The following is a 27,544-nucleotide window of genomic DNA, read 5'->3' on the forward strand; positions in this document are numbered from 1 at the left end:
TCACAACGCGGCCTTGAACCCCCGTCAGACTGGCACTAATATATTAATTATTGCATGTTTATTCACAGCTCCTTTCCCCCTTCGTCGTGTCGGTTTTTTTTTTAATACCGAGGCTACAAAGTTCCGACAAACTGTTTAATTGTTCAATTGGTAAATTTGTATCTTCATCTTTAAAAAAAAAAAAAAAGTGTGTGTGTGTGTGACTTCTTAATTTTCCACTATTGACATTGATATTAGGCCGAGCGTGTCCCCTTGGTTACGTTGTTCATTTCAACATCTGCTTCTTCAGTGCAGTTTAAAGAGCTAATTAACAGAGCAAAAACAAGAATAACACAGTTTTAGGAGTGTGTTTTCACACAGTGTGACATCTATTTCAAGTGCGTTGTAAGGGTTTTTTTTCTTTCCCCAGCATGTATGAGACATGCTCACATTTACATGTGTAAAATATCCATTTCACCTGGAATGCAGTGTTCTTGGACTTGGTGGGAGGACTTCTGCACACGGCGAGAACATGTAAACTCCATACGAAGGCCCTCAGCCCAAACTGGAACCCATAAGTGGGTATAAATAAAACACCAACCACATTACCTGAACGCAAGTGTGACACAAGTGGCGTCTGAAGACGTTCTCAAACTCGGTCACTTCCCTTCAGGCTCACGCCGGGTCGACATTCCTCGCGTCTAACCTCGACGTCCCTTACAAATCTGTAGTTCGCATCGTCACGACGGCGGTCGCTCCGAGGGGTCCGAGCGACAAATCATTTCATCCCAGGCACCATGAAAGAAAGCAAGCGGTGGGTGGGGGGGTGGGCCCTCCGGAGCCCTTTCCTGAAAGCTCGTTTGTTATGTTGTCCCCGTTGTTTTCTGATAGTCAAAAGAACCAATTTGGGTTTTTTTTTTTTTTTTTGACAAGGAGCCCCTCTGAATAATTCCTTCATGTATTACAGGACCTATTAAATGCAAACTTTTCAATCTGGCAATCAATAAGGCAGGCAGCTTTCCCTGGACCCGTGCCAGACACATTAGGGCTGCGAGCGACGGTTGCTAGGGAGCTGAGCCTGCTCAGGGGAAAGAATGTTTAATGTAATAGAATCACATAAATCAACTGGAGGAAAGTGCTTGTGTTGTTTTGTCTCTTCTCTTCTCTTCTCTTCTCTTCTCTTCTCTTCTCTTCTCTTCTCTTCTCTTCTCTTCTCTTCTCTTCTCTTCTCTTCTCTTCTCTTCTCTTCTCTTCTCTTCTCTCCTCTCCTAAACCAATAGTGATAAGTTAATATCGCTACCAGAATAAATGTCTGTTCTATATTAGAATAAATGTTGCTTTTGCATGACTTTTGAAGTTTATAGCTCATTATAGCGATCCCACAGTCGGTGAATTTAACATAAGAATCTCGGGAAATAGAAGAAATTGACACCATATTGGTTAAATGCGTTGTGTACTTTGCAGGAGGCAGCAGACCAGTAATATATATATATATATATATAACACTCCTGCAGCATTATGGGATGCTTTGTTTTGCAAGAAAACGCATTATATTTGAGGATAGTTGTACTCAGGCAAGTATAGGATGTGGCAAAAGGATTAAAGAAGCTTTTCCAGTAATCCAGTGGGGAAACGCATCCCGTTTGGCGTCTTTGTTTTTAAGCTTTGAAGTGATTCAAACGTCTGATTTCGGTCAGTTTCAGAATGATGTTGAACGAGTTTTGGATTTACGGTAAATCGGCGAGTCCCAAATAAAGGGTTAATACGGGTGTGTGTGTTTTTCGAAATATGCTGCGGCGACACCCCCCCCCCCCCCATAACCCATAACCCATAACCCCCCCCACCCTGACCGCATGAACATCTGGGAAGGAATTAAGCTGAGCTGAAGTAGAATTTTTACTGTTGTTGTTTTTTTTTTTTTTTTTTTGCATGTCTTACAAGTGTGTGTTTTTGTATGCGTAGCAGTGCGTCCTCCATCCTCCTGCCGCACACTTGAATAAATTGAGGTGAAAATTATATAAATGTTTCTTTTTTTTCTCCCCCCTCCTTTGTCACAGGCCACCGCCCCACCCTACTGAAATGAATGAGGCACTTTAGTGCTTTACTATAATTAAGAACAGGAGTCAGCATGCATGGAGGGCAGTCCTTTCCCTTCCTTCTATGTATTGCTCTCTCTCTCTCTCTCTCTCTCTCCTCCTCCTCCTCCTCCTCTCTCGTGGGTTTGCCCTCTGCACAGCTTCATTGGAACATTTCCTCTGACTGTTAGTGCCCTTTTGTGGGAATATAATTCTCCAGGAAGAATTAGACACATAAAAGCTGGAGATCTCCTTTAAAGTCACAGTCGCTCCACCCATCTGATACGCCGAGGCTCTTTAATATCCGCGACCTCCACAGTCGATTTACTCAAAACCTGTCCTGCAGCAAATGCCACTTTTTTTTCTTTCTTTTTTTTTTTTTTTTTTTTACATTTGTCCGGCTGTAAGCGCAATGTGTTCCAAACGGTTCGTATTTATAGCAAAATATGGCCGAGTGCACCGCTTCGGTCCCAAAACAGCCGACTCGGCGCTCAACAGTTGGTGAAAATATGAATCTTTGGCACACGCGCGCGTGTTTACAAGTGAAGAAGTGGAATATGCTGCCCACGAGTTGCTGCGAACACTTGATACGTTCGAGGCTGGCCGTCACGAGTTGGTCCCGGCTTTTTATCGCTTGCGAAAATATATATACTCGGAGAAGCGCCGGACGTTTAAGGTCTGCTCATCGACGCTTCCAGTGGCTTCCGTGGCCTCTGAAAGTTTTACGAGCCAGATATCGCAAATATTTGTTGCCGCGCGCCGTCGTTATGTTACGTGCGCACGTCTAAAAGGGATGTTTGAGGAACTCTCACTCACAAAGGGGGGGTGTAGAACACGCAGGAAAGGTCCAAGCCCAGACTTTAAAGGCCTAGTGAAATGTAACACACTACTTTGCAAAAAACGATAGTTGGGGTTCTACTTCTAAGGTTCCTCCGACTCTGCCCCACCACTGTTGTCGCATAACAAAGTTATTTGAATTTTGAATCTCCAGCCGAGGAAGTCGGGGGAATCCTTCTTCGTGAGCGTGACGTCAAGAGTTGTGCAGATCTCGATCTGTTGTGTTTACATTGGCTTGTTTCCCTCTTAAATATCGAAGTTTTAACAGTGTTTTGAAGTTATAGTCGGCGTTTTATGAGCCTCGATGAAAGATTGAGCCTGGAAGAGACTGAGAGAGGAGAAAAGGAGCGCTAGCTCGCGCGGCTAGTAGACGATCAGGTAATACCTGGACTCATCTTCGGTGATTCCGCGCAGTCGGAAAAGCACTTCGACGTTGATCCACGAAGCCGGGTCGTTCTGCCAAAAGTCAGGAGCCTCAAAGGTGAAAACTGGCGGCTGCTGAGGCGAGGAGACGAGGAGACGAGGACGAAGCGTCTTCTGCTTCCTCAAACATGTTCCAGACGGAGTCACCGATGGCAGAACGTCACATTCTGTGTCTTCTTCATCAATCACTGGGTTTGAAATGATGATGATGATGAAATATGGTTAAATTCAGCCTCTTCGTCGTCAAAACTCTGATCCTCCATAATGTAAACACAACTTGGGCGTGTGCACAACTCGTGATGTCACTCTATTATTGTCAGAAGCTCCGGCCAGCAGCCAAAATAGCGCTGTTTATCGGCTATTTTCTCGCAGATTGCCGTGTTTTAACATTTTACCCTTCGGCCAGTTAGCATAAAAAATGTCCCTAGAAGTGACAGCCAGAGTGTTTTGGAGGGCGAATTTTCATTTCACTAGGACTTTAAGCAGGCCTCCTCTCGCTGTGAGGCTGTAGTGCTTCCCACTACACCTGAAATAATGTATCGGAAATAAGTAAAAAAAGACGTGTGGCACTCTTCTCGTGCCTCTCCAGCCTCTAAGTGCTCCACCACGTTTACGAACCAGTTGCTGACTGTGTGTGTTTGCCGCTCTGTGCAGAGCAGGTTGTGCTCACCGCTTGCTGAACAAACAAGATGTAAACAAGCAACTCAGCAAACCAGAACGCGAGAAGAGATCTGCAATCCGATTGTGGTCATATTTATTTTTTTTAATATTCGAAGCCTGTTGCCTTAAGCAAAACGGCTTCTTTCACATGACGCGCTATAATTAACAGTCAATATGACATAGTAGATGTTTACTCCCTGCTGCTCCGGTTTAGGAACGCATGAGAGTCACATTCAGGAAATAAGACTTTTTTTTTTTTTTTACTTTATAAATAGAGTTCAAAGGTCAAATGTTTCAGGGAATTTTTATTTCTCCCCCCCCATCACAGTCATTTTATTCTGAATATGATGATCTTGAATAATCATAAAGATTAAAAAATACCAAAACTTTTTTTAAAAAATTGAATTCTTGATTCTTGATTCTGCTCAAATGTATATTTTGAGAATAAAATTCAAATTTAGAGGGCGGTATTGGCATTTTTGTGAACAATGTCAAAATATTGGCACAAACTCCCAACTTTGGGAACCAATATTGGAACAGAACCAGAGACTTTTCCATCTTTATCCAAAACACGTCGTCGGATCCGGCCTGACAAACCACCAAGCACATTGTAAAAACCTTACAGAAAACATGATTGACATTTCACTGTATTTTACAGCAGAAAGTGTCTCAATGTTCAGATTCTAGTCATTTTCAGGAGTGATTGTTTGGCTTTGAAAAAGAAAAAGTTTAAAAATGACATATCAGTGTTTATTTTTGGCACCATTTTAGCGGTCCGGCCCACTCAGGGTGAGATTGGCTTCATGTTGATGACGCCCCCGTGTTACACGGACGTCAGCTTTGTAATAATATCTCAAATTCTGCTGTGTCGTTTGAAAAAGAAATCGTGTCATAAAAGTTAAGAAACACAACGTTAACTGTGAAAACAAGGCATTTTCTCATCGCTTGTGTCGAGTAGTTGACTTTGTAGCGTGCATAAAAAAGCAAAATGAATTGAAATATTCCACTTTTGAGAATGAGAAAACTCGATTGCTGACATTAATCTCAATTAAGTTTAGAACTTTTATTATTTTCCCCTCATATGGCGATTCCAATACGCCACCTTCAGGCACCGATGCAGGAGATAACTTCTAATTCTGTCCAGTTCGGTGTGAGAGCTGAACATTTTGTGTGGCGTCCATCTGAAAGGCGTCGTGTACATTGTGTGTGTGTGAGCACAGCTTGCAGCTGATATAATGAGCAGACAGGCGAGACTGTGTGTGTGTGTGTGAGAGAGAGAGAGGGAGAATGATGTGATGTTGATGTATGTTAGTCTATGCGGATCCATTAAACAAATTTGAAATATTATTCAAATCTCTCTCCCTTTTGAAAGGAATGAAAATAAATAAAGCGCGCGTCGGAGGCCGTGTGATCACTTTGCTTTGTTTTACTCTCGGTATAGTGATTTATTGACGCTTTCATCCTCCGCGTGATTAATGCGATTTTGTTTACCACACAGACTCGCTTGCAATTAGCGGAATGTTCCAGCACATTTTGTTTTCATCCGAAGATAGTGTAGTCATTCACAGATTGGGTAAGCGGTGAATCATGCGAATTCAGTGAATTTATTTCTTTGTTTTATGTAATTCTCTCCCTCGTAATGAAAACACAAGGTTGCCTGTCGCGAAAAATGCGTCGCCCCCGCCCGTCATTCCCATCCCGTGTCATTGGCAGATGCTGTTCCCTCTTTATTTGGTCAGGTTTCAATAACATGAAACCAATCGCCAGATCGGGCGCCTGCTGCTGCTTATATGGCCCCCTCTCAGTGTCATGTCCCCTCATTGAATGGTGGGAGAGAGAGAGAGAGAGAGAGAGAGAGAGAGAGAGAGAGAGAGAGAGGAGGTGGATGAATCAGAGAGATGTGTTATATATTATGAGAAGAGGCTAAATGGAAACAGGGCAACCTCAGAGATCAATACGGAGCACGGAGAAGAGAGCCTGCGGCGTGGAGCCAGAATACCAAACAAGATCCGACTCCTCGCTCTTCTTCTCCGCCAGTCCATTACTTTCTTCTTTGCCTATTTGTAATTTTTTTTTTATTTATTTATTTTTTTTAAAGCACCGGGGCTTGTTTTTTTTGGCGTTTCCCCACACGAGTGTTTAAAAAGAAAAACATCAAACATACAAGTGACATTTTCTCGCCGACCTCACCAAAAGGCGGCAGGGGGAATCCAAGTCAATTCCTCCGGCCGGCCAGATAATGTGGAAATGTCGACAACGGCAAATTTGAGCGGAGTGAGTGATTTAAGGACTACAAGCGGGTGACAAGAGAGCATGAGAGTAATGGTTTTCAGCTTTTTTTTTTTCTCTCCCCCCCCCCCGCTCGTCCATGACGAGAGAAATGAGATCTTGTCAGAGCTTGTGGGCAGTGTGAATATTTGTGAAGCTGGGCTTGAATGTAAATGACAACAGTTCACATGAGTCATGTTGTTGTTGTTTTTTTAATTAGCCAGCGCAAGATCTGCTTTTAACTGTCAAGCAGCCCTCATATCAGGGCGAGTTTTATTCCCCAAAACCTTTAAAGTCGCTTACAATAAACAGCAGAGGATCTCAGAGATGCTGCATTTTTTATTTTTTATTTTTTTAAATCCTGTGATATCAATGATGTTTCATCTACCGCTGCAATAGCTATTCATCCAGCGGAGCAGCTGCTGCAACCTCAGCTAATGAGTTTCATGTCGTATGCAACATTTCAGAGATTTTGATTATGGTGAGTAATTTATCATGCTTGTTATGAAAGAAAAACAGACATTTTCTTCTTCCTTTGGCGCAATCACGGGAAAAAAAAAACCTATTCCTTAATTCTCCCCGGCTTCACATACTGTCTGAGCTTGTTCACGTCATCACTTATTTCCACTCCCGTCTCCTCATTTGCCCTCTTTTTCCCGAAATGCATTTCATTAAAGGACAAGCTGGCTCACGCAAATATTTTCCCACACACGATGTTAAGTGTACTTTTTCATATTTATGAACAGAAACGGTGCCCTATGTTTTACAGCGTGTTGCTTTTACTACGTCGGAGTAGATTGAATCCTTATTTTTAGTGCACAGTGTCTCATGACAGCCACTGTGGCTAATGACTTTAACAGTCGGCTGTGGACCGCAGTGGTGTTGTTTACAGTGCGATACAGGAAAGTAATATTTCCCATTTTATGGCGTCTTTAAAGGACTTTGTTGCTGCCATTGCACATTAATCGTGAGCCTCGCCGTGCTTGAAATCACAAACAATTTTCTAAGTGTGCGAGCAAAACAACAGGGAGAGACACATGCTCCTGTTCGGGAGTGTTTTTTTTTGTTCCTTCGATTAATGGCAGGAAATTATGTTTTTATAGTTTTTACGAGTAATCAAACAACCTTTTTTTTTATTAACCTGTTATCAGAAAAGTAATCTCAGTTCATTCCAAACTGAGGAGGATTAACGACAATCACAAAAGACATGAACATTTGTTATGCGACACTAAAATAGATGCCGCTTGCGTGACATTTTCTTTACTTTTGTAATATCAAACTTGTCGTAAACTTCACATATTGACATAAGCTCTAATGTATTTGGCCTGTCTGCCTTTTGAAAGCACCTCTTACTCCCAGTTCGTGCAGAAATTCACCTGATTGAGTCTTTTTTCTTTTACATATTGATGAAATATGAAAAATGTTGACACCATATGTAGTCAAGGTGCATCAGACATGCTGAGCGTCCAGCATTATAATGCAGTAGTAATGATGTGTCAGCAAGAGTACATAGACTCTTACAGAAATCAATACACAGTATAGCCCATTTAGGCACATTTATATCATGAAATATGAGTGATTTTTGGTCTGTTTGAATCAATTTTCTCATTTTTTACCATAAATAAAAGGCACATAATGGAGTCGATGTTTACATTTCTGCCATTTAAAAGTTCTGGATTGAAACTGACCCTTGAAATGCCCTTTGGAAAAGTCCCCGTGGTTGAAAGTCTTTCAGTTGGAGCGAGTAACCTTATTAAGTGTTAAGCTCTTTAAGTTCCCGGAGATATTCAACGGAGAACCCCCAGGTGTTTCCATACACCTGAAAACAAGCCTCCAACAAAAGACATTTTCGCCTGATAAATCAATCATACAGTTGTCGACAGTTTCCTTTCCTCTTGGCCTAATTGATTAACAGCCTCGCAGCTTCCACACAATTCCTTTTCATGTCGGCGCGGCGCGAGAAATCGGCTCTTAAAAACTGATATTGTTGACAAGCGGTTACGAGTGATTTGCGCGTCTCGAAACGCGCCGGCGTGTTCGAGGGAAAATGAAATGTGCAAAGACGTCTGCGAGCGAAGCGCAGGTTGCCAAGAGGGTCTCGATGATGAGCAATTTTGAGAGGAAATCACATTTTTGGGAGACAGACAGGATGCAGGCGCAGATGTTGCAAAAAAAAAAAAAAAAAGACAAAAAGAAAAAAAGAAAAAGAGCACAATATGAATTTCATCATGTTTTGCATGGAAAAGTTGCCATGTGGCACATAACCCTCGCATTCCCTTGCCGCTTGAAATGCACCATCAAAGAAGAGTTTCTCCTTTGTTCTCGCTGATGGATCATTGGTAACTTTAAAGTGGATTTATTTATTTAATTAATAGATTTTCTTTTTAACAGTATGGCCCTTCAAAAAGGCGGAAATACTAAATGTGATGTGCAGTTGTTTAGTTTTGCACGTTGCAATCGCACGAAGCGGTTTTTCCCCAGCGCACGAAGCTAAAAGTTTTCCAGAGAAGAGAAAAGGGGGGGGGGCGGCGACGTTCACCGACGTTCACATCAGGATCTCACGCCACTAATGAGCTTCGCAGATTGACTCGTCTTCCCGACGTCTGACGCTGAAACGTACATTCGAATTGCGGCGACTGACCCCCGTCGCACAGGGTGCAGAAAACGTACGAACCTGGTCCCAGTTAACATTTCTATTTGCGTATTACAGAGAATTGTTCAGTCATGGTTCTTTAATCTGGGGATTGTTAGCGAGATCAGCACCCGTCTTGTCATCTGGAGACACAGTGAGACTCGCCCACGCCTGGTTACATTATCGTAACACACTTTTATTTATTTATTTATTTATTTATATTTTTTTGTTCCAGCTATAGACTCTTCAAGCATGGCTGAGTTGCTCAAAGTTCTGCTGCCATACTGATAATAAACACACAAATGTGTATGCTAATATCACACCTTCTTCCTTTTGCATCAGCACCTAGCAAAATTGGATTTTAAATTACTTTAATCAATCAGTTCGGTTTGTCTTTTTTGTGCCTGACGCAGCACAGTCATTGCAACCTGCTGTGGGGGATTTCAGCTCGCTGGCATTTTGGAGTATTTGTTGCTTGTGTGAAGAATCACGAGTAAAATAAGTAGACACTTTTCTATTTAGCCGCTAAGAACGAGTATGCAATTGATAACGTGCTTAATATACAAATTTGTAGTCCTTTTTTTTTTTTACCAATTCTGGAAGAATGAATGGAATTGTTTAGTGTGTGTGTATATTTATCTGAATAAAGGTGATTGGAGCGGACTGAGAGCAGGTTGCTAAGTCATTATGCGGCAAGACATTGACTCAATATGATGCAAAACGAGGCTTTTCCAGACATCTTGGCATCGATATGTTAAATATTCCAGTTATTAGCTGTTAAACTTTGCATTGTTGTGCTTTCAATCACTTGCTAAATTGACAAAAAGATGAAAGTGACAGTATTTTATACTAAGATATATAAAAGGAATTTGCTGATGATTAGAAAACAAAAACAACTTAAACAATTGTCAACATGTCTATTGACGGTAATTTGAATTGAGTCTATACGTATACGTATACCTATACGTATACACATACGTCAGTAATTAAAAGTTACTGATCCATTTCTTTTAAGATTTGTTGAAGTCTGAATCGAAATCAGCCTCACGTCTCCTCTTTGAAATGCAGATGTACGTCTGTTATGCTCCACGTCTGCTTCGCAAATATCACAATCTTTATTCCAGTTAAAAAGAGCGAAACGTCAAAAGTTTCAGTTCAGGATGTCGCTCCACTGGCAGTCGCCATGTTGACAATGTCTCATTCTGCAAACGTCGACTACGAAAGTCATACGTGACTATTTCTGTTGTCGACGACATTCAAAAGTTCCTCTCTGTGTGCAGCAGACCGACCCTGACGGCAAAAATCCAGTTGATTCAAACATGTTAGTGTTTTCTTCCTGAGAATGTGCGGTGATAGCTTTGATAATATCTTTAGTCATGGCGGGGGTGAGAGGTTAGCATGTTTTTTTTGTCACAGTTGTTTAACCGCTGAGGGTTTCGTTCTGCTGGGGGCATAAACAAGTGCTCGATTCTTGTTTTTGCCGAATTTCTTGAATGCCCGTGTCACAGGTCGCTGGCGTACGGGAGGATCTTTGTTTCTGTGAAATCGCAGTGTCCTTCGATCCGGCGGAGCGACTTGAGCAATCGGCTCGAACGCTGAGCAATTAAACTTGTGAAATCAAGGTTGCCCGGTGTAATAAAGTTCATAAATCTCTTGTCGGGAGCCTCTGATGAAGTTTCCAGAAATTTCCATGTTGAAATATATTGCGATGCATGTGTTTAATGCATATAGCTGCTTTTCTGATTTCACTTGCTTGATTAAAAAAAAAAAAAGAAAAAAAGAATCTTGTCAGCATGCAGTGGAAAAAAAAAATTGGCATTATCGCAATTTTTCTAAGAGGCAAGGTATACGTTTTCTAACTTTGAGTAGTTCACCTATAATCAGAACCAAAAGCTGTTTTAAGAAACATGGTGTATGTGTGGAGTCTGCCACAAATTAAGTGCATAATGGTAATGATGGTTTCTGGGAGTCCAGCAGTACTGATTATATGGACTTGACGTGCTTGCGTCCACAAGTGGCAGGAATAGAGTTGGCAAAGTCCGGAGTGTAGAAAGTGATGGAGCAGCTGGAGCGGAGAACGGCGGAGGTCTGGAGCCGCACTTGGGATCGCTGCAGCTCACTTTGTGGACGGTAATGGCAGGGTGGCGGGTCGCTTCAAATCAAGGGGTAGAGTCACGGATCAACAGTGACCGCACACCCTAAACAACAGGAAATCAGGATCAAATTTAAGCGGGAGAAGCCAAGACATCCAGGGTTTTTTTTTTTTTTTATCCTGGCCGTGAGTCAAGCTCCAGAAATGCTGGATTGTACAATTCCTCTAATGCAACTGGAGAGTGTCTTTCATTAGGGCCCTCTTGGCCTGTAAAGCCACATGTCTTTCATACTCCGTGCCGTATCTCCAGTGTTCTGGCGTAACTCGAAGGTACGAGCCGAATGACTTCAGTCCGAGTCTTGCCGAGTCTCAGAAGGAGTCCCAGCAGCCGCGTTACAGCCTCTTTAAGTGCAAGACGTCCACGCGCGTTACTTAAACGCAACATATTCAACTATCAGCATTTGTTTTCAGTTCAGCGGCCCGTGTGCCGCTCGTAATTTATTGACTGGCGCTCGGGCTGAGTGGTTGTAACGTCAGCTGTCCTGCAGAGCAGTTATGACCCTGACACTATTGTAGTTTATGAGGTCAGGAGCTTTACAGCGTGTTCCGAAAATAATCTGCGGCACCACAGCTGTTTGATCAACGCGCCAGCCGACCGCGAGCAGAGGGCGGACGGGCCTGAAAGAAGGGGGGAAAAACCCCCCAAAACAAAACAAAACAAAAAAAAACTGAACGGAGGTCCTGAGAGAAAGAAACAAAATTGCACAAGGTCTTCGCAACGTCTCCCGGCAGCCAATTAGAAAGCTCGCATTAAGATAAGGGGACGTCCTTTATTTATTTATTTATTTTTTAAAAGGTCGCGCCGTAAGAACAAAAGGAATTTTCAAAGTGTACGTACACTCAATGTACATTACACGCGCGGCGGCACACGCGCTCACACCGACACGCGTACTTTACAACGCCTTTGTACAGTTATTAATGCCCCGCGGCTCGCGCTCCAAATTGAATCTAATCATGTGAAATGCTGCCAGGGTCCCCGGGAGAAAGAGCAGGTCTGACGGTGACCGCTTACAATCAAATCCCTGACATTTGGAAACAAAGACCCTCGCCCCCCCCCCCCCCCCCCCCGCTCTCCCTCTGAGCCGTGATTGCGTGCGACAAATGCCGCAGTCTCGGATAAACGTGTGATATACATGTGAGAAAATGTGTGTTTTTAATACGTCTGTGGCACCTTGTTGAGTGTGTGTGTGTGTGTGTGTGTGTGCTGGATGAATGGTTTTAATAATTTCTTTTGAAGTGGTCGTCATATTGCAGTACAGTGGAGCTAATTACGCTAATTTTGGCGAACGCAGCTGCTGTAAATATGCTATGAATGGAGTCCGTCTTTCCGCAAGAGCGTTTTTTTGAGTGATTTTTTTATCCAGAGTCCAGCTTAATGGAACAAAAACCCTAAAAAAAATGCTTTTTAAAAAAAAAATCTGCTCAAACAGCTTGTCCTCAAAAAGGCAAGGTGAAGAGCCGGCTAGTTAGCCACCCCCCCCACCCCCCCCCCCCCCCCCCCCCCCCTTGAAATATTAACTCAGTGGCAGAAATTCCCATGAATGTCATGACCAAGGGCTTTGTGAAGGCAGACGGGACGGTGAATAATTCATCCCGAAAACCGTGTTTCAAACCGCCCGACTCAACTGTTGAACCGTGTTTCTCGTGCATTGTAGCGCTGGGAAAATATTAGCGCCCCACTTCAAACGGCAGCCTATAGCAGCGTGCCCCCCCCCCCGTCTGCTAAAACGTGACATTGACTGGAGCTCAAAGAAACGACGCACACGCATAATTTGTCTGCTTTTTTACAGTGGCTGCATTTCGGAATTCTTATGCAGTGTTGTCCTTGGTTTTGTGCTCGGAGGCACAGAGTGTTGTCCTACCGTGAATATATGATAGTAAAACAAGATTAAAGACCTATTAGTATGAGACCCTGCCCTCATCCCCCCCCCCCCCCCCCCCGGGGAGCTTTTGACCAGGGATTACATGTTTTATTCTGCCTTGTTTTGTTAAACGTGGTCTCATATATCATCAACATTAGAGCTGAATCTGCTTCTATTTACATATTAGGCCCTTTTTCAAGCAAACGTTTTTAGCGATTTCAGGCGCTCACATATCAATATTGGTGTATTTTCTTAGTCTTTTGTGATTTTACACGCACAAATTTGAAAATGTGCACTTAAGCCTTTTTGTAGTTATGTTTTTTGATCAAGTAATATGTGAACCAATTGACGAGGCACAAAATGGAAACGTTTGGGTATTGTCGGAGGTTATTTTAATTCCTTTTTGTGCCCGTCTACATGAAATCAAGACAAAATACTTAATTATACTCAATTATATGCCATTTTCATAATCTGTCAGAAAGTACATGTTTCAACATCGATTGCACTGGAATGTCTCCCAACAGATTAGATTTCTCAACAGAAACTTACCTGAGAAAGAGTTAATCCTGAAAATAAATAACCAACAATAAACAGAACCCCCCCCCCCCCCCCCCCCCCTCAACCAATCACATTATGCGGAACATCTAATTGTTTGTTGTTATATGACTACATAAAGTGTAATTTCAGTGTCTATATATACTCAGGTCATCTCCATTTAATGTTTTGTGGGTAGGAGTTAGTCTGTTTTATAGAATCTCTGTTTATTGCCAGATTGAACTCATCAGATTTAGTCGAGCATGTAAATCTTCAGCAGTATAATCCGGCGGGGAACAAACAGCCGGCTCCTATATTGTCTTTAGAAATAGGAAAGTGTCTCTCTTGTAGCTTCAGATTAGCTCTACACAGTAATTCTCCTGTGAAAAGACATTTTCCTTTTCAAACCGTCTTCCTCTGCTCGAAACATAACTGAGCATGTAATTAGCTGTAGATTATATTTGTGTTATGTGGGTGGCGGGAGATGTCTAGTGTTATAATTAACTAGCAGTAACCTGGAGCCTTGTCAGCCAACTCTCTGTGTGTGTGAGCGGCACGAATAACATCAACATATAGGAGACGATTGAGGCGAGGATTATACGAGAGAAAATATCGCAAACACACGCTGCCAGTAAAACTCAGTAGCGTCTCTAGAGCACTTCATTTCTGGCCCGTGTGTCTTTTAGGTTTGTTTTTCCGTAACTTTATTCTCCTGCAGCATCGTGTGTTATTTCACCAACTCTCCGCGTCGTAGTCGCACGACTTAACGCTGCGTGTTTATTTTACCGTATATATGTCGGGTGTATTTATGAGGCGCAGATGTCTGTCAGTTGATCCGCCACTGAAACATCTGACTGGAATATCCAAACAGCGATATGATGGACTGCCACGGAATGTCACGCGCACATTTATACCCCTCTCAGGGTGAATTGTATAAACTTGGTTGATCCCCTAACAATCATCCAGCACCGTCGGCAGATGTCAAAATTTCAACACTTGTTAGGGGGAGGAGGAAAAAAAAAGAAAGAGATTTGTTCCCATGATGCCTTGAAATATACAGATAGAAAAGGAGACTAAAAGTATATTTAACTCAAACTGAAAGGTTTTTTGTGTGTGGTATAATCACAGTATATTAAGTTAAAATCACTTGTATTGTCGTCAAAATTTTAGTTGTATTCAAATATACACTTTTGTTTAGCTTGTTCTTGTGTCTCCGGCCTGGTTGTTGAGTTTTCGTTTGATCAGTGGCAAATAGTTGCGCAAGATATGAACGCTTCGATTTCTCCCGCTTCCACAGTTTGCGTCGGGTTTAGTCTGTGACCATGTGACAGACTTGTTTCGCTGTTTCCGAGCCTAATTCAGGAAAAGAAAACTCTAAACAAGCAGTGTTGGCCAGGACCTCGCTCAGGCCCACCGGGGTGGGCACGATCCTCTCGAGACTGATAAGTTTGAAGTTTTTACATTTTCTTTTTAAACATTTTTTTTTATGACTTAAACGGCGTCAAAACCAGATAATTAGCTAGTGATTCGTGACCGCAGCGCCCCCATTAGGCCACCTACCAATTTTCAGCCCAATCGGACAATGTTTGTTAGCATGCTAACAGGCATGCTAGGCCGCAAGCTAGCCGAGCCACCTGAAAATTGCAGCGTGGTACTTGGCAGGTGCCCCCGAGCCGGAATCTGGTTTTACTTCAATTCTGGTGTGAATGACACAGCGCTGATGGAACATGAAATGTTTTTCAAAAATTTCTGAATTACAAAAGGGACCTGCCGTTGGCCGGGCCTATGGCCCAGCCGTTGGCGAGGTCCCTAAATATATATGAATATGCGTACCATCATCACATGTTGATGTGGTGATATTTCATCATCGTCACATTGAATGGAGGTATCACACAGACGTATCTGTTTATCAGGGAATAAATAATGTGACAAGCTTTACATTGTGTGGAGGAACTTTATCTCAATGTACCATCAAATGTGGCGATAAATGCAAAATGATATTATGCCAGTGCAGCCTCTGATACGAGCTAATTTCCCACAATTTCCAATGTTTATTATTATTCATCACCAGCAATCTCACTCATCTCTCGCTAAAATACGCGCCGACTGCAGGCCTGATTCGCACAGCTTTCTCTTTTTCTAAAGGTTATGGTGTTCAGAGATGCTCAGATTGTTTTTGATTACCTTGTCTGTATATTTATTAGGCTGGAGCTTGCAGTCGTGTGAAGTGGCGCTACTGACTAATGAGTTATCCCAGTACATGCCAGTACCGGGATAACTCATTAAAAATAAAATATAAAAGCAAGTTGCGTAGTATTTATCGTCGGCGAACATTATGACGACTCTTGTCATCCACTATACATGTTTTTGAACCGCCAACTACTCAAAAACTGCAATGAAATATTTCAGTTTCAGGGAATGAGGATGCATTTATGTATTATTAAATTATTGCTTGAAGTTATTGTTTTCTTAAATACCTTTTTAATGCTACTCTAATAAAGGATCATCTCACAAATCGTATGAAACCTCATACAATAATTCTGAAAATGTTGTTACACTATTGGAAAGTTACTACATTATGGGCTTTATTACATTTGAATTAATATCAGTGGATCAGTGAGTTCTTAAAGACAGCAGTTGTCACGACCTGTTAAACTTGATATTGTCAGTGAAACCAGCCGAGTTGACCTAAATTATTTTCAAGTATTGTCATTCAACTCTTATTTCAACACATTTCAAACTCAGCGCAGCGTTCAGTACCAGCGCGTCGCCGCCACTGCGGCTGCGTCTCGCCACGGAGTTTTGTTCTGATGCGTATCTGTGTAATATTTAACCGTCTATCAGTGTATCTGCCCGGATCTTTATGACGTGTTTATTGTGTCAGCTCAGTTTGTACTTCCTGTCCTAAGGTTCTCCAAATAATAGAGATTTCTGTTGCCAGCGAGTTGTCGCGGGCGATAAGGCATGAGTCAAACTTCAACACCGGCGCTGTCGTTCACAAACTCACTTAAGGAAAAAAAAAAAAAAAAAAAAAAAAAGCCACTACCTGTGTGAATCAGTGAATCAGTGAATCAGAGAGTGCAATCACTCCTAAAAAGCTGTGTTTTGTTTTTTTTGAACTCCCTCCCCCGATTTGTTTTGTCTCTTCTCGATTTTCACACATACATTTTCAAGGTCTTGTCTAAACTGCTCCGTGGTTTTTTTTCTCCCCCCAACATGAACTTGCTTGTAGGGAGAAGAAAAAATAAAAAATAAAATAAAGCGCGTCAATCAGAATTGCGAGCATCAAGAGTTGTTTTGACAGTCCTTTTCTCGCCCCGGCAGCGATGCATGTCATGCACTTCAAGCATGCAGCTCAACAACATTACATGTTTGTACAGTAGACTTGAAAAGCCGTCTTGTCTGAGTACTCACATGTGTTATTACCACCAGGAATGGATGTGAAACTTTTTTTTTCTTTCCTTTTTGTGTGTGAAAGCTGTTTAAAGTCACGATGAAACGGCAGCTCCAGAGCACCTCCATGAACTTCTAATACAGACGCGAGGAAATCACTGTGGTTCTGGTCGCAGCGGGCCGCCGACCTGCTGCAGAGATCACGGTTAATCAGCGGCGAACGAAAAAAAAAAAAAAGGAAAATGCAATTTATTTATGTTGCCATACATGTAGAAAATGCTCCTTTATTTATTTACCCTCTTGGATTCGCCATGAGTCGACGCTCCAGACGAACAGGAGCGAAGGCTGACATCTGACAGCCGAGGTAGCGACGAGTCAAAGGATCATATTCACAGACACACTGGCAGCAGATGTGCCAGAATATAATGGTTTCCCCCCAAAAAAAAAAAGAAAGATCTATGAGAGAGACTAAAAGTAATAAAACCTGAAGAGAAATGGAAGAGTGAATGTGTCTTGTAAAATTAAGTGCTACCATTTTGTGCAACTCTTACAGGAGCTGCTGGAAAGCCAAACGTTTCCCATTTCCCTACCAAAAGCGTTTCCTTCTTCGATGTCAAGTTAAATTGCGGGTGTAATCTCCGCCGGGCCCTCTAACTCTGTGTGTGTGTGTGTGTGTTTCAGGCCAGGAGGAGGACGGGCGGAAGGTCCTGGTCCTCAGTTACCCCCAGTATTGCCGCTACCGCTCGGTGCTGGCGCGGCTCAGGGAGCAGCCGTCCTCGCTGCTCATCGACCACACGGTGCTGGCGCTGGGCGGCATCGCCGCGCTGGGCGGGGCCACGAGGATCCTGTACTGCCGCGACACCTTCGAGCACCCCACCCTGCTGCAGAACGAGAGCATCTGTGACGAGTTCGGTGAGTGTGGCAGCTGGAAGTTTGATTGTAACCCCCCCCCCCCCCCCCCCCCCTCACCCCCCCTCCTCACCCCCCCTACCCAATCAGCTCATCCCAAATGCCAACAGCTATCACAGTGGCGGTTTTATGGCGTTTGGAGTGTTTGCACGTTGGCCCCGCGAAACATCAAAGCTCTTCACGCCCCGATCTGTTAGCATAAGCACGAGTTTTAAAAGCCACTCCCACAGTTTTCGGTTCATCGTCGAAAAATTCCAATTATGTCATTTGGGAAACCCTGACCAGTTTGTTCAAGTCGGCTTTTAGTGGAAAGCGGGACATTCTGGATCAAGCCGTTTAGTGCTATTGTGTGGAAAAATCCAGTAAATGAGCTCGGGTGCTATTTAAAATTTTCATTGTTGGGCCACGCGATGATAAACGAAGACCGTTAACCCCTTAATCGGGCGAGCGGCCGACACGTTTCAATCTCAAGACAGCCAACGTGGCGTCGATGTGTGCGTCGGTATTAACCGTGCCTCTTCGGACGGGATCAACCGTCGTGTTTACAGCCTCCTGACACTGCATTTTTTTTTTTTTAATCCAGCGGGCTTTCAAGTAGGAAACGCGCTGAATTCACACGTGAAAAGAACATCACGTGACTCACTTGTTGGTTTTCAAGTCGAGAAGTGACACATCTGGGTGTGGAGAGAAGTGGGCTTAGCAGGATGAGTGAGCTCCGCGACGCTCCGGGTTTCCAAAGCTCCCGTTTCCATATCATCATCACCACGTCTGAGCGGTCGGTCAGCGGGTTGCATTGTGGGTTAATGGCGGCGCAAAGTTCTGTGAGAATGTAGACAAAATTAATGCACTTGTATCTGCCTCTGCTTTATTTCTTTACCGATCCTCTCTCTCTCTCTCTCTCTCTCTCTCTCTTGTAGCTTGTAGTTAGAAAGTGAAATCAGAGATTTAATTGGTTTGTTTCTTCATTTCATGAAGCAATTAATCCTTTTGTTCCAATAAATGTTTTGTGCACGCAGCCAGAAAAAACAAAAAAAAACAAAACAAAACAAAAAAAAAACTCTGGGTGTTTTTATTACACCTGAAACAAACACTGAACGTTGTGAAACATAAAAAAAAAGATAAATAAATAAAATTGGGCTCCGATTTTGTGTTGTTTATCGCCCGTGCCACTTTTTTTTACACGCGGTAGAGGTGGAAATCATCAGATTGTTGCGCCGCGGTCTCAAATCGCACGTCACCGCGTTGTTTATGTCGCATGTTTGTCTCTTCTTTTTTTTTTTCTTTTTTTTTTGTTCGAGTGAATGGGAGCCATCTGAACGTGCTTTTGATCAGCACTCTTTCAGTTTATTAGGTTTGAAAGAGGAATCCAGACTAATCCTCTCTCCGCTTTTCAATACACTCTCACAATGTTCTTTCTTTTTCTTTTCTCCTCCTCCTTTTATTCTCAGTTTGTTTGTCCCCCCCCCCCCCCCCCCCCCAGTGGGGTCCTTCTGTTTATGAACACAAGTGACTGCTGTTCAAACATCCTCATCAGTCACACCTATGAAAAGCCCGTCTGTGGTTCCAGCGAGCAGGTCTGAAGTGCCGGGACACGTCTATTCGCCCTCTTTTCCCCGCCGCTCATGAATCCACACATTTTATTAACCCCCGCGCTGGTCTAAGACAAAGGGAGTAATGCGATTCATCTCCCCTTTTTATATTTCCTCTGCCGTGGCGGCTCAGCGGGCTCTCGTGCGGCGTCAATTTGACATTCACAGTAACGGCTCCTCCGGTCAAAAGTCATTGTTTTCCCTTTCCTGTAAATTTGCCAGTAGGTAATTGCATTTTAAGAGAGCGGCGGAGGTGAGACCAGAAGGGAAAACGGTTTTCGGCATAGGAAAATAAGTTATGAATAGTAACGCTAACATCCTGTGGCTGCTGTTGCTCATTCACTTGGCTCAATAATGCCATTCCTCTGTGAGCCACATTTAAGCTAAAGGTTTATTTTCATAGCCTCGGGGAATTCAACTCGCGCTCTCTCTCTCTCCCTCTCTCTCCCTTTTTTTTTTTTTTTTACTAAAGCAACCAGATTTTTAATGCTACTCACATGAAGGCTTACCAGGTTCACAGCAGAGTTTTATTTCTGCTTGAACTGCTGCTCGGAGACTTGATTGTGATTTGTTTCAAAACAGCCGAGCTCAGTAATTTCCATCACTCTGGCAGGTGAACGAAGGCCTCGAGGGTCTCTTGCTTATAGGCACACACACACACACACACAAATGTTTGCTCACATGCACTCATAAGAAACATACACAGCTGCTGAGTAAAGTTCTCCTGCCATTTACTGGCGCCATTTGAAAAAAAAAAACCCCAACAAAAACCACCCCAACTATAAACGGCATATTAAATCCGCCTTTATTAGGATAAATACCAGCACTGTGGACACGTAAGAAGCAATACTGAGCAGCTGTGAAATATTAAAAAGTTTGAAAAAAAAAATTTGATCTGGGGAACAATTTAAGGACTTTCTTCGACGCTTCCCTCAATGCTAATTCTGACCTTTTGGATTCTGCCAAATCTGCTGTGGCAGCTGTAATAGCCGTCCGTCTTGTCTGGGCTAATTCATGAAAGTGTGTCAGGCTACCTCGGGGGGGGGGGGGGGGGGGTGTAAAGAGAAGATGAGGGGGCTCAGGGAAAAGAAAAGAAAAGGAAGAGGAAAAGGAAAATGTGTTATTGCGGAGTTTGAGCCAGCTCCTTGGTACAGTGTTGTGTGAAATGCGGCCATCAGATGAAAGCCCGGCGGTGAAATCCAGGCGGTTCCTGGAAGCCGGCTTGTAGGAATCGACGCGCCACTACAGCCGTTGCATGTACAGCGTAATCACGTTGAGATTTACTGTCTAATAGGCAGCGTATGTTTTTCTTTTTCCTGCTCAGATCTATTTGTGTTTCCGGGGATGAGCAATGTCAAAATCTGCATGCTCCGCCTGCTGCAGTGTTGTACATAAAACCTTTTGATTCTTCTGCGCGAGCGCTCCGATTTCAACCCGGCGACGACGATTTAAAGTCAATAATGAACCCGGGCCGCGCTGTGAAAACGCGACACTTTCTCCCATGTCGCTTTTTTTTTTTTTTTCCCCCCGACCGGCTTGAGCAAAACTGCGGTTGCGTCAGTTTCCAGATCTTTAGTCCTGTGATCCATATTCATGTCGAGCATCGCCTGTCACCCCTGCAGCTGCTTCCCTCACAGGGAATGACACAGTTTTTGTTTATAATTATCATGCATTCTCTGCCAGCGTGGATTGATTATACCCATGCTACTTCGTGTCCCCAATTTAATTTTCTTGCCAGGAGGAACGTAGCGTCGCACCGCAGACGGGGAAATATAGATTGCCTCTTTACTGTCTGTGCGCACACTGAACAGAAAGAGGAAAAAAAAAAAAACACCTTATATAAGTCTTAACGAAGGTGTGACATACTGTACTGTAATAATATTTGCATTACTGAGGCTCCTCTGCTGTGAGAAAAACCCCGAAATAGTTCCGAGCGGGCCAAACGTTCGCCGCGCTGAGTGACAGATGACAAGGTTTAGCTTGTTGTTGGAAGGTGTCACAGCTCCGCATTAGTCACTTTAATTTGGCGGCGACACTGGATGCGCTACAAAGCAATAACATAAACATTTGTAAGCTCGACCCCAGAGGTGCTGTATATGATATATTTTAACAAGATGGCCATCTGTTCGGGAAAATATCATCGGCAAGCATTTTTTTTTTCCCCTCTTTTTTTTCCATTTTCTCTGATTTGGAAGTTATGCAGGCAAACTGCTGACCTTCCTCTCCCCCTCCCTCCCCGCAGCCCTACAGAAACCCAACACTCCTTGTGTGCACATTGCCTAAATCAACAGCGTTTTGAAAGTTAGTGAGGCAATCATGTTTGAGTCAGTTGAGAAGAGCTGCTCCCCCCCCCTCCTCCTCCTCCTCCTCCTCCCCTCGCTCTTTCTCATTTGTCCTATATTCCCCAGGTCTCCCTCCTTGGAACAGAAACCATATATTTCACGCTCAGCCCCGGTGTGTTTTGTTTGAAATATCTCTCACTCAGAGCCGGTTTGATTTTTATTAAAAAGAAACATTTCCAGCGCAATCCTTTGGAATCCTTTTTCCTAATCCTCCAGGGCGGGAGGAGTATAAAAAAAAACAAGAAAAACAATTTATTGCTTCAGTATATTAACATTGTCCAGATGCAGTGATCATAAAGTGAATTTTACAGTCTATTTTTGTGCCGAGGTGCGTGCTAGTTATGTACGGCCGCGGCTGGATTTGAAGTCTTGAGTTGGTTGTGTCTGGGAAAAAAAACAAACAAAAAAAAAAATCTTGTTTTCTGACTGAAACTGATACTGAGACAAGCTGTGCAGCAGAGGAGGGAAAATAAAGATATAAAAATAGTAAACATGCCGAAGCCATGTACTCGGAGATGGTATCTTGTGAAAACACCGCGCCGGGCTTGATTGGGCTGGGTCACCAGATGAACATGCGCCATGATGTCATTGTTTCCACAACTTGAACCACTTTCCTCGCCGCTCTTTAAACATGAAATGTGATTAGATGAAATATGCATACGCCCGTGTCGTCCCACGACAGCCCCGTCTGTTAATGTAATAGGCAAATTGCTTGCTAAGCTCATGTTTTCCCATCTCCTCTGCAGATTTGTGTTAACCGCCAGCCCATGAATTTTTCATTGTCCATATGTCATGGTATACTGGGGGCCGCGGAGGAGGGTTTTTAGAGGAGAAAAAGAGCACAGCCTGTGACGATACAGGCAGATTTCGTAATCAGGACGTGAACTGTATATAGAGAGGGGCTTTGAACATCTGGTGAAGAGATGCTTACACAATGACGCCGCACATCGCCGTGTACTGCTGTAACGTGACATTTCATTATTTAAAGAGAAATCGCGCACTTCTGCACCTTCGGCTGTGTTCACACAGCAAACATAAGCACTGCACACACACACACACACACAGGTTCCGTTTTATTGCTCTAATGTACCTGGCATGCAGAGGCAGAATCAATACCACTGTGCTATTTTAACTAAAAGCATTTTCTTCCAGAGGCAAGCAGCAGAGGCCCGGCCTCCGGGTTGAATAAGGCGCAATCTTTATCATTATCCCTATTATGTCATCAGCAACACACATGTTGCTTTGCGTTGCTGCTTATCTATTTTTAGCAAATACAGACGGATAAATAAGCGCCGGGGTAGGCAAGAAACCTGTCGGAGGTCCAGGCCTGTTATTTACAGTGCAAAGGTTCCTCGGAGGAGCAGCTGATCGAGGATAATTGACTAAGTCGAGCCACAAAGAAGCCCAGGTTGAGTTCCAGCGCCACGCGGGTGTAATGTACGTGTTATATTTGGAAATTATAACGCATCTTACGAAAATCACATATACTGTCAGTGACGTAATTTGTACCGGGGACTGTTTTTGTCACCCAGCAACCCTCTCTTTGTACAAACATACTCCTCTCAACCGAACTGAGCAACCGCAGCCACAACTTGAGTCATTTTAATCTGTTCTCAAGTTTTTTGGGGGTTTTTTTTGGGTTTTTTTTTACTCAGTAGCTTGTTAAATATACGATTAGGCTCAGCAGCAATTAAATACAACATCAAACGTAAAACAGTAAAAGGCTGTGATGACCATGAACATAAAATATTAATCTGTCATAGACGGCGAGTTTTCTATTAACAAGCGGGACTTTAACAAATATATTACATGAGGCGGCAGTTTACAAGGCATTTCTAATTTTTATCAGGCAGCCGTTAATTTGGTAGAAAGTGAGAATTGAACAGCATGACGTTTTGTGGAGGCAAATAAAGTATTCATCTACTTTAATGTCGTTTTCATCTCACAACAGGGGAACAGTCACTTTACAGAAGCATAAAAATGTTTTTTTTTTTTTTTTTTTATGCTGGGAATCCAATACAGTAAATCATTTAGTCACCGTTTTACTGTCCTGCTGTCATCACACGTTATCGCAGTCAGTAAGGAAACCTCTCCCCGCTGCCGCGTTCACGAGCTCCCGAAACTTGTATTTACGTTTGAGCAGCGCAGCGGTCGGTAACGGCGGCGGTTTCCTGAGGGCAGACGGGACGTTTCCCGAAAAAAACCGGAGCGTCTTTGAACGCACCGCCGGAGAGTCACGTCAGACCGGCTCCTACTTGCAGCTGCAGAAGCGCAAGAAAAACGATGACGGTGATGAAATGCTGTGTGCAAATGATCCCCTAAAACAGCAAGTGTGTTGTAACACCTACATTCAAATCTCGGCATGCTGATGGCTGCAAGGAATTCCGGAAAAAAAACAACCCCCAGGACATTATCACAATTTGCGAGATAAACGGGTGCAACTCAAATATCTTAATGTACATTTTCACCCAGGACTTTTTAAAGTCTCATGAATTAAAAAGTGCCATGGATGTATTACATAATCCGTGAGAAAAGCGGAAAGTTGACTAAAGCTGCACATATTGACACAATTATAGTTTTGAAATGTGTCTAAATGGGATCTTTTTTTATTCCTCTCTCTAGTCAGAGGTCATCAGGCCTTGCTGACACATCTCTCACACTATCCAGTAATACGTTTATATATTTCCAATAAATACGTTTCGCAACAAGTTTGTGAAACGCTTCCCCAATTTCTTCACATACGCAGATAAAGCGTCATTATTTTTCTTCACATTTCATCAGATTGTCAAGATATGAGACTCAAATCAGTACGTAAAATGTGCCTTTTCAAGGCAAGGGGCTCCAAAAACATTAGTGTAAATATAAATATAGAAGAAGTTTAAAGCTTTGTCTTTATTTGCACAAAACAACACAAGCAGCCCCTATTTTCATGTGTCGCACATCTATCATCTTCATTAAAACATCATTGTGGGTGAAAAAGGAAGTTTCTATTATAGTTTATCATCCAGATCAAGATGACACAAGTGTGACATCCAGGCTGTGGGGGTGAGTTTGAAAACAATTTCTTGTGAGACGTGACGAGGACGTCAGCCCGACGAGAAAAAAAACCCCAAGAATGTCGGCGTGTCCGTGAGAGGCTCTGCAATAAGTGCGTACAATATGAATATCCTCATCATGTACTCCTACTTCTCTGCTCTCGAAGTACCGAGAGCATCTGGAGTCGATCTTATCTACATGATTTTATGGTTGCAGTTTAAACCTCCCAACCAATTGAGCTCAGACTGCTCTGAAATAAATAACAACAATAAATGGGGGGGGGGGGGAGTTGTGAACAACTAGCTAGAACAACTAGAAAAACCTGCACGTTTAAGTTATTTGATCAAGCAGTTTATGTGCTCATGACAAAAAAAAAACCAAACTTACAGCTCATTATCATGTTTGTTGATGAAAAGATAGAACCAATGTGTACATTTTTCTTTCTTTCTCCCAGAGTACTTGTGTGTAATTTGAAACACTGATAAACTGCAGAGCATGTTATTAATTACTTTACACTTGAGCTGAGGAGGCGGGCTTGACCTCATTCATAATGGCTCAGATGATTATTCCATTAATACTCTTGTCAAAAGTTGAAGAAGCACCGTTGGCGAGCATGATTCAAATCAGGCAAGATTATATTTACGCGATGAAACGACTGGGTAGCTTTGTAGCTGTCAGGAGCTACACGATGAGTCACTTTTTCTTTTCTTTTCTTTTTTTTTACTTTTTCACAAGAAGCCCAGATACAAAGCTGTGATACAACTTCTGAATGTCCCTAATAAAGTTGCCAGAACAACGTGTTGCAACCTGGACTGAACGCGCCTGACTCATCTGTGTAACTATGTTGTTTACAGAGTTGGCTGCAGAAACACCCTGGAAATGCACTCTTTTTTTTTTTTTTTTTTTAGTGAGGCTAAGTATTGAGTGCCTTTGTGCAGGTAGGAGCTTGTCGCCTGGTTGTTGTTATTCCTGAAAAGAGGTTGTGTAACCCCCACCCCCCCCCCCTCCCCCGTGATGTCACCTCAATAAAAAAAAAAATAAATAAAAAAAAATCATTGTGACACGCTGATTCATGACGGCAGCAAAGTGAGGATTAAGCTGTTTGTGATGAGTGTCATTGATGTTTCCAGTGGGGTGTTTTCTTTTTTTTTTCTTTTTTAATATATTTTATTCCCTCAAATGACACAGATGTTTCCCGGAAAAGGGAACGCTTACTTAAGCAGTGACACTGCTGGCAGCTGCTTTAGAGATTTGTTTACAAAAGTGCTACTTTTTTTGGTTTAATATGCAACTTTAGCTCATGTTGAGGAAGCAGAGAATACAAAGACAGGAAGGGGCGCTTGATGTTTTTGAAACCAACTTCTTAAGTCCCTGAAATACAACACATTAGCATATAAACAAGGAGGGGAAAAAATGCAAAAAGATAAAAGTGTCCATTGGCCTATATTGTTACGGGGAACGATGATTATTTATGATCGCGGTGGCTTGATGCCCGTGTCGCTTTTCAGAATGATAAAGTCCCTATGATTGGGCTCATTGGCCGACTCGATCCCATCAAGTGTAACTAGAGCGTGATCTATTAGAATACATATGTTTTATTGATGTATGGGGTCCATGTTTATCCTGGCATTCATTTATTTATAGGGGTCGATGCTGTGATTTTTTTTTTCTTCCTTTCCTCCAGTAATGAATAGGATAAGCCTTGAAGCTTATCCACTGCTCCCTTTCATCTCTCTCTCTCTCTCTCTCTCTCTCTCTCTCTCTCTCTCTCTCTCTCTCTCTCTCGCTCTCGCTCTCCAAAAGCCAAATTGAAATACTGTATTTTTAAAGCCCCAGTCCCACTGAGTTGTTGCTGCAGTCTGTCAGTATCAATGATGTGGAAGCGTTTGAAGGTTATCCCGTTTTTAGCAAATCCTCAAACATTATGTAACTTTGACTCTGTTTTACATTTGGCACTCTTGGAACAACAGGGTGTGTGTGCACGCCTGCGTGTGTGTGTGTGTGTGTGTGTGTGTATTTGGGACAGTCCCTCAGTGAGCTCTTAATATTTCCTTGCAAAATGGGATTTTACTGTTTAATTTTCTCCCCTGGAACAATGGCCATTACAAGCTCCTCGCCGGCACTCGGGGAAGTGACATGTTCACTTGTCAGATATTCACAGGCTTTGTTGTGTTTGCAGTGAATCTGCTTCATTTTTTTATTTATTTATTTTTTTGGTCCCGACAGAGAAGCAGCATTGTTACTTATCACAGTTTAAATACGCACAGAGAGACATTGTGCCTGGCTGGACTTCAGCCAACACCAAAGCACCCCCCCCCCCCCCTCCCCTCCCCTTTTTTTTTGTCCACCCCTTTCTTTCTTGCATAATTACGCCGTGCGTGCGTGCGTGTGTCTCGAGATAAATACTGGACGATATTATTCAGTCCACCGGGGGTCAGAGGTCACCGCATTCCTCAGCGAGGGTGCCAATCAGCGGATCTGGGTTAAGATCAAACCCAGCCAGTGTCTCAGATGAGATGTGTGTTAATAAGTGCTTAACAGGCGACGCTGCCATCATGAGGCAATCACATGAGGTGGATAGAAAGAAGGAGAGGAAAACGGGCAGAAATTTAAAGGAGCGGTTTTCCCTTCCTTGTAATTACGGCTTATTTTGGCTCCGAATTAAGTTTGTGAAATTTCCCTTGTAAAAAAAAAAAAAACATGTAACGCGGTAACATAATTTCCTATTTGCTTTACAAATGGAAAGCTTGAGTCGACAGCCGTTATGAGTTTGCGCGGCGCTAAAGTACACACATTCACACCCCTGTTGAAACACACACAGCAATGAATCCGATGAGAATGATTTCATAATCC

General features: G+C 42.9%; 1 protein-coding gene across 1 annotated transcript in view; it reads left to right on the forward strand.

Annotated features, from left to right (window-relative positions):
- Positions 1-27,544, forward strand: part of arid5b (AT-rich interaction domain 5B) — a gene marked incomplete at its 5' end in the record, with an annotated part of 76,712 nt that overhangs the window by 13,328 nt on the left and 35,840 nt on the right. The window contains one exon of the mRNA XM_080507459.1: positions 17,497-17,727. Within this exon, the coding sequence (XP_080363585.1) occupies positions 17,497-17,727 (231 nt within the window). The remainder of the gene's footprint in view (positions 1-17,496; positions 17,728-27,544) is intronic.

This window comes from Blennius ocellaris (genome assembly GCF_963422515.1).
Source record: "Blennius ocellaris genome assembly, chromosome: 13".
Lineage (NCBI taxonomy): Eukaryota > Metazoa > Chordata > Actinopteri > Blenniiformes > Blenniidae > Blennius > Blennius ocellaris.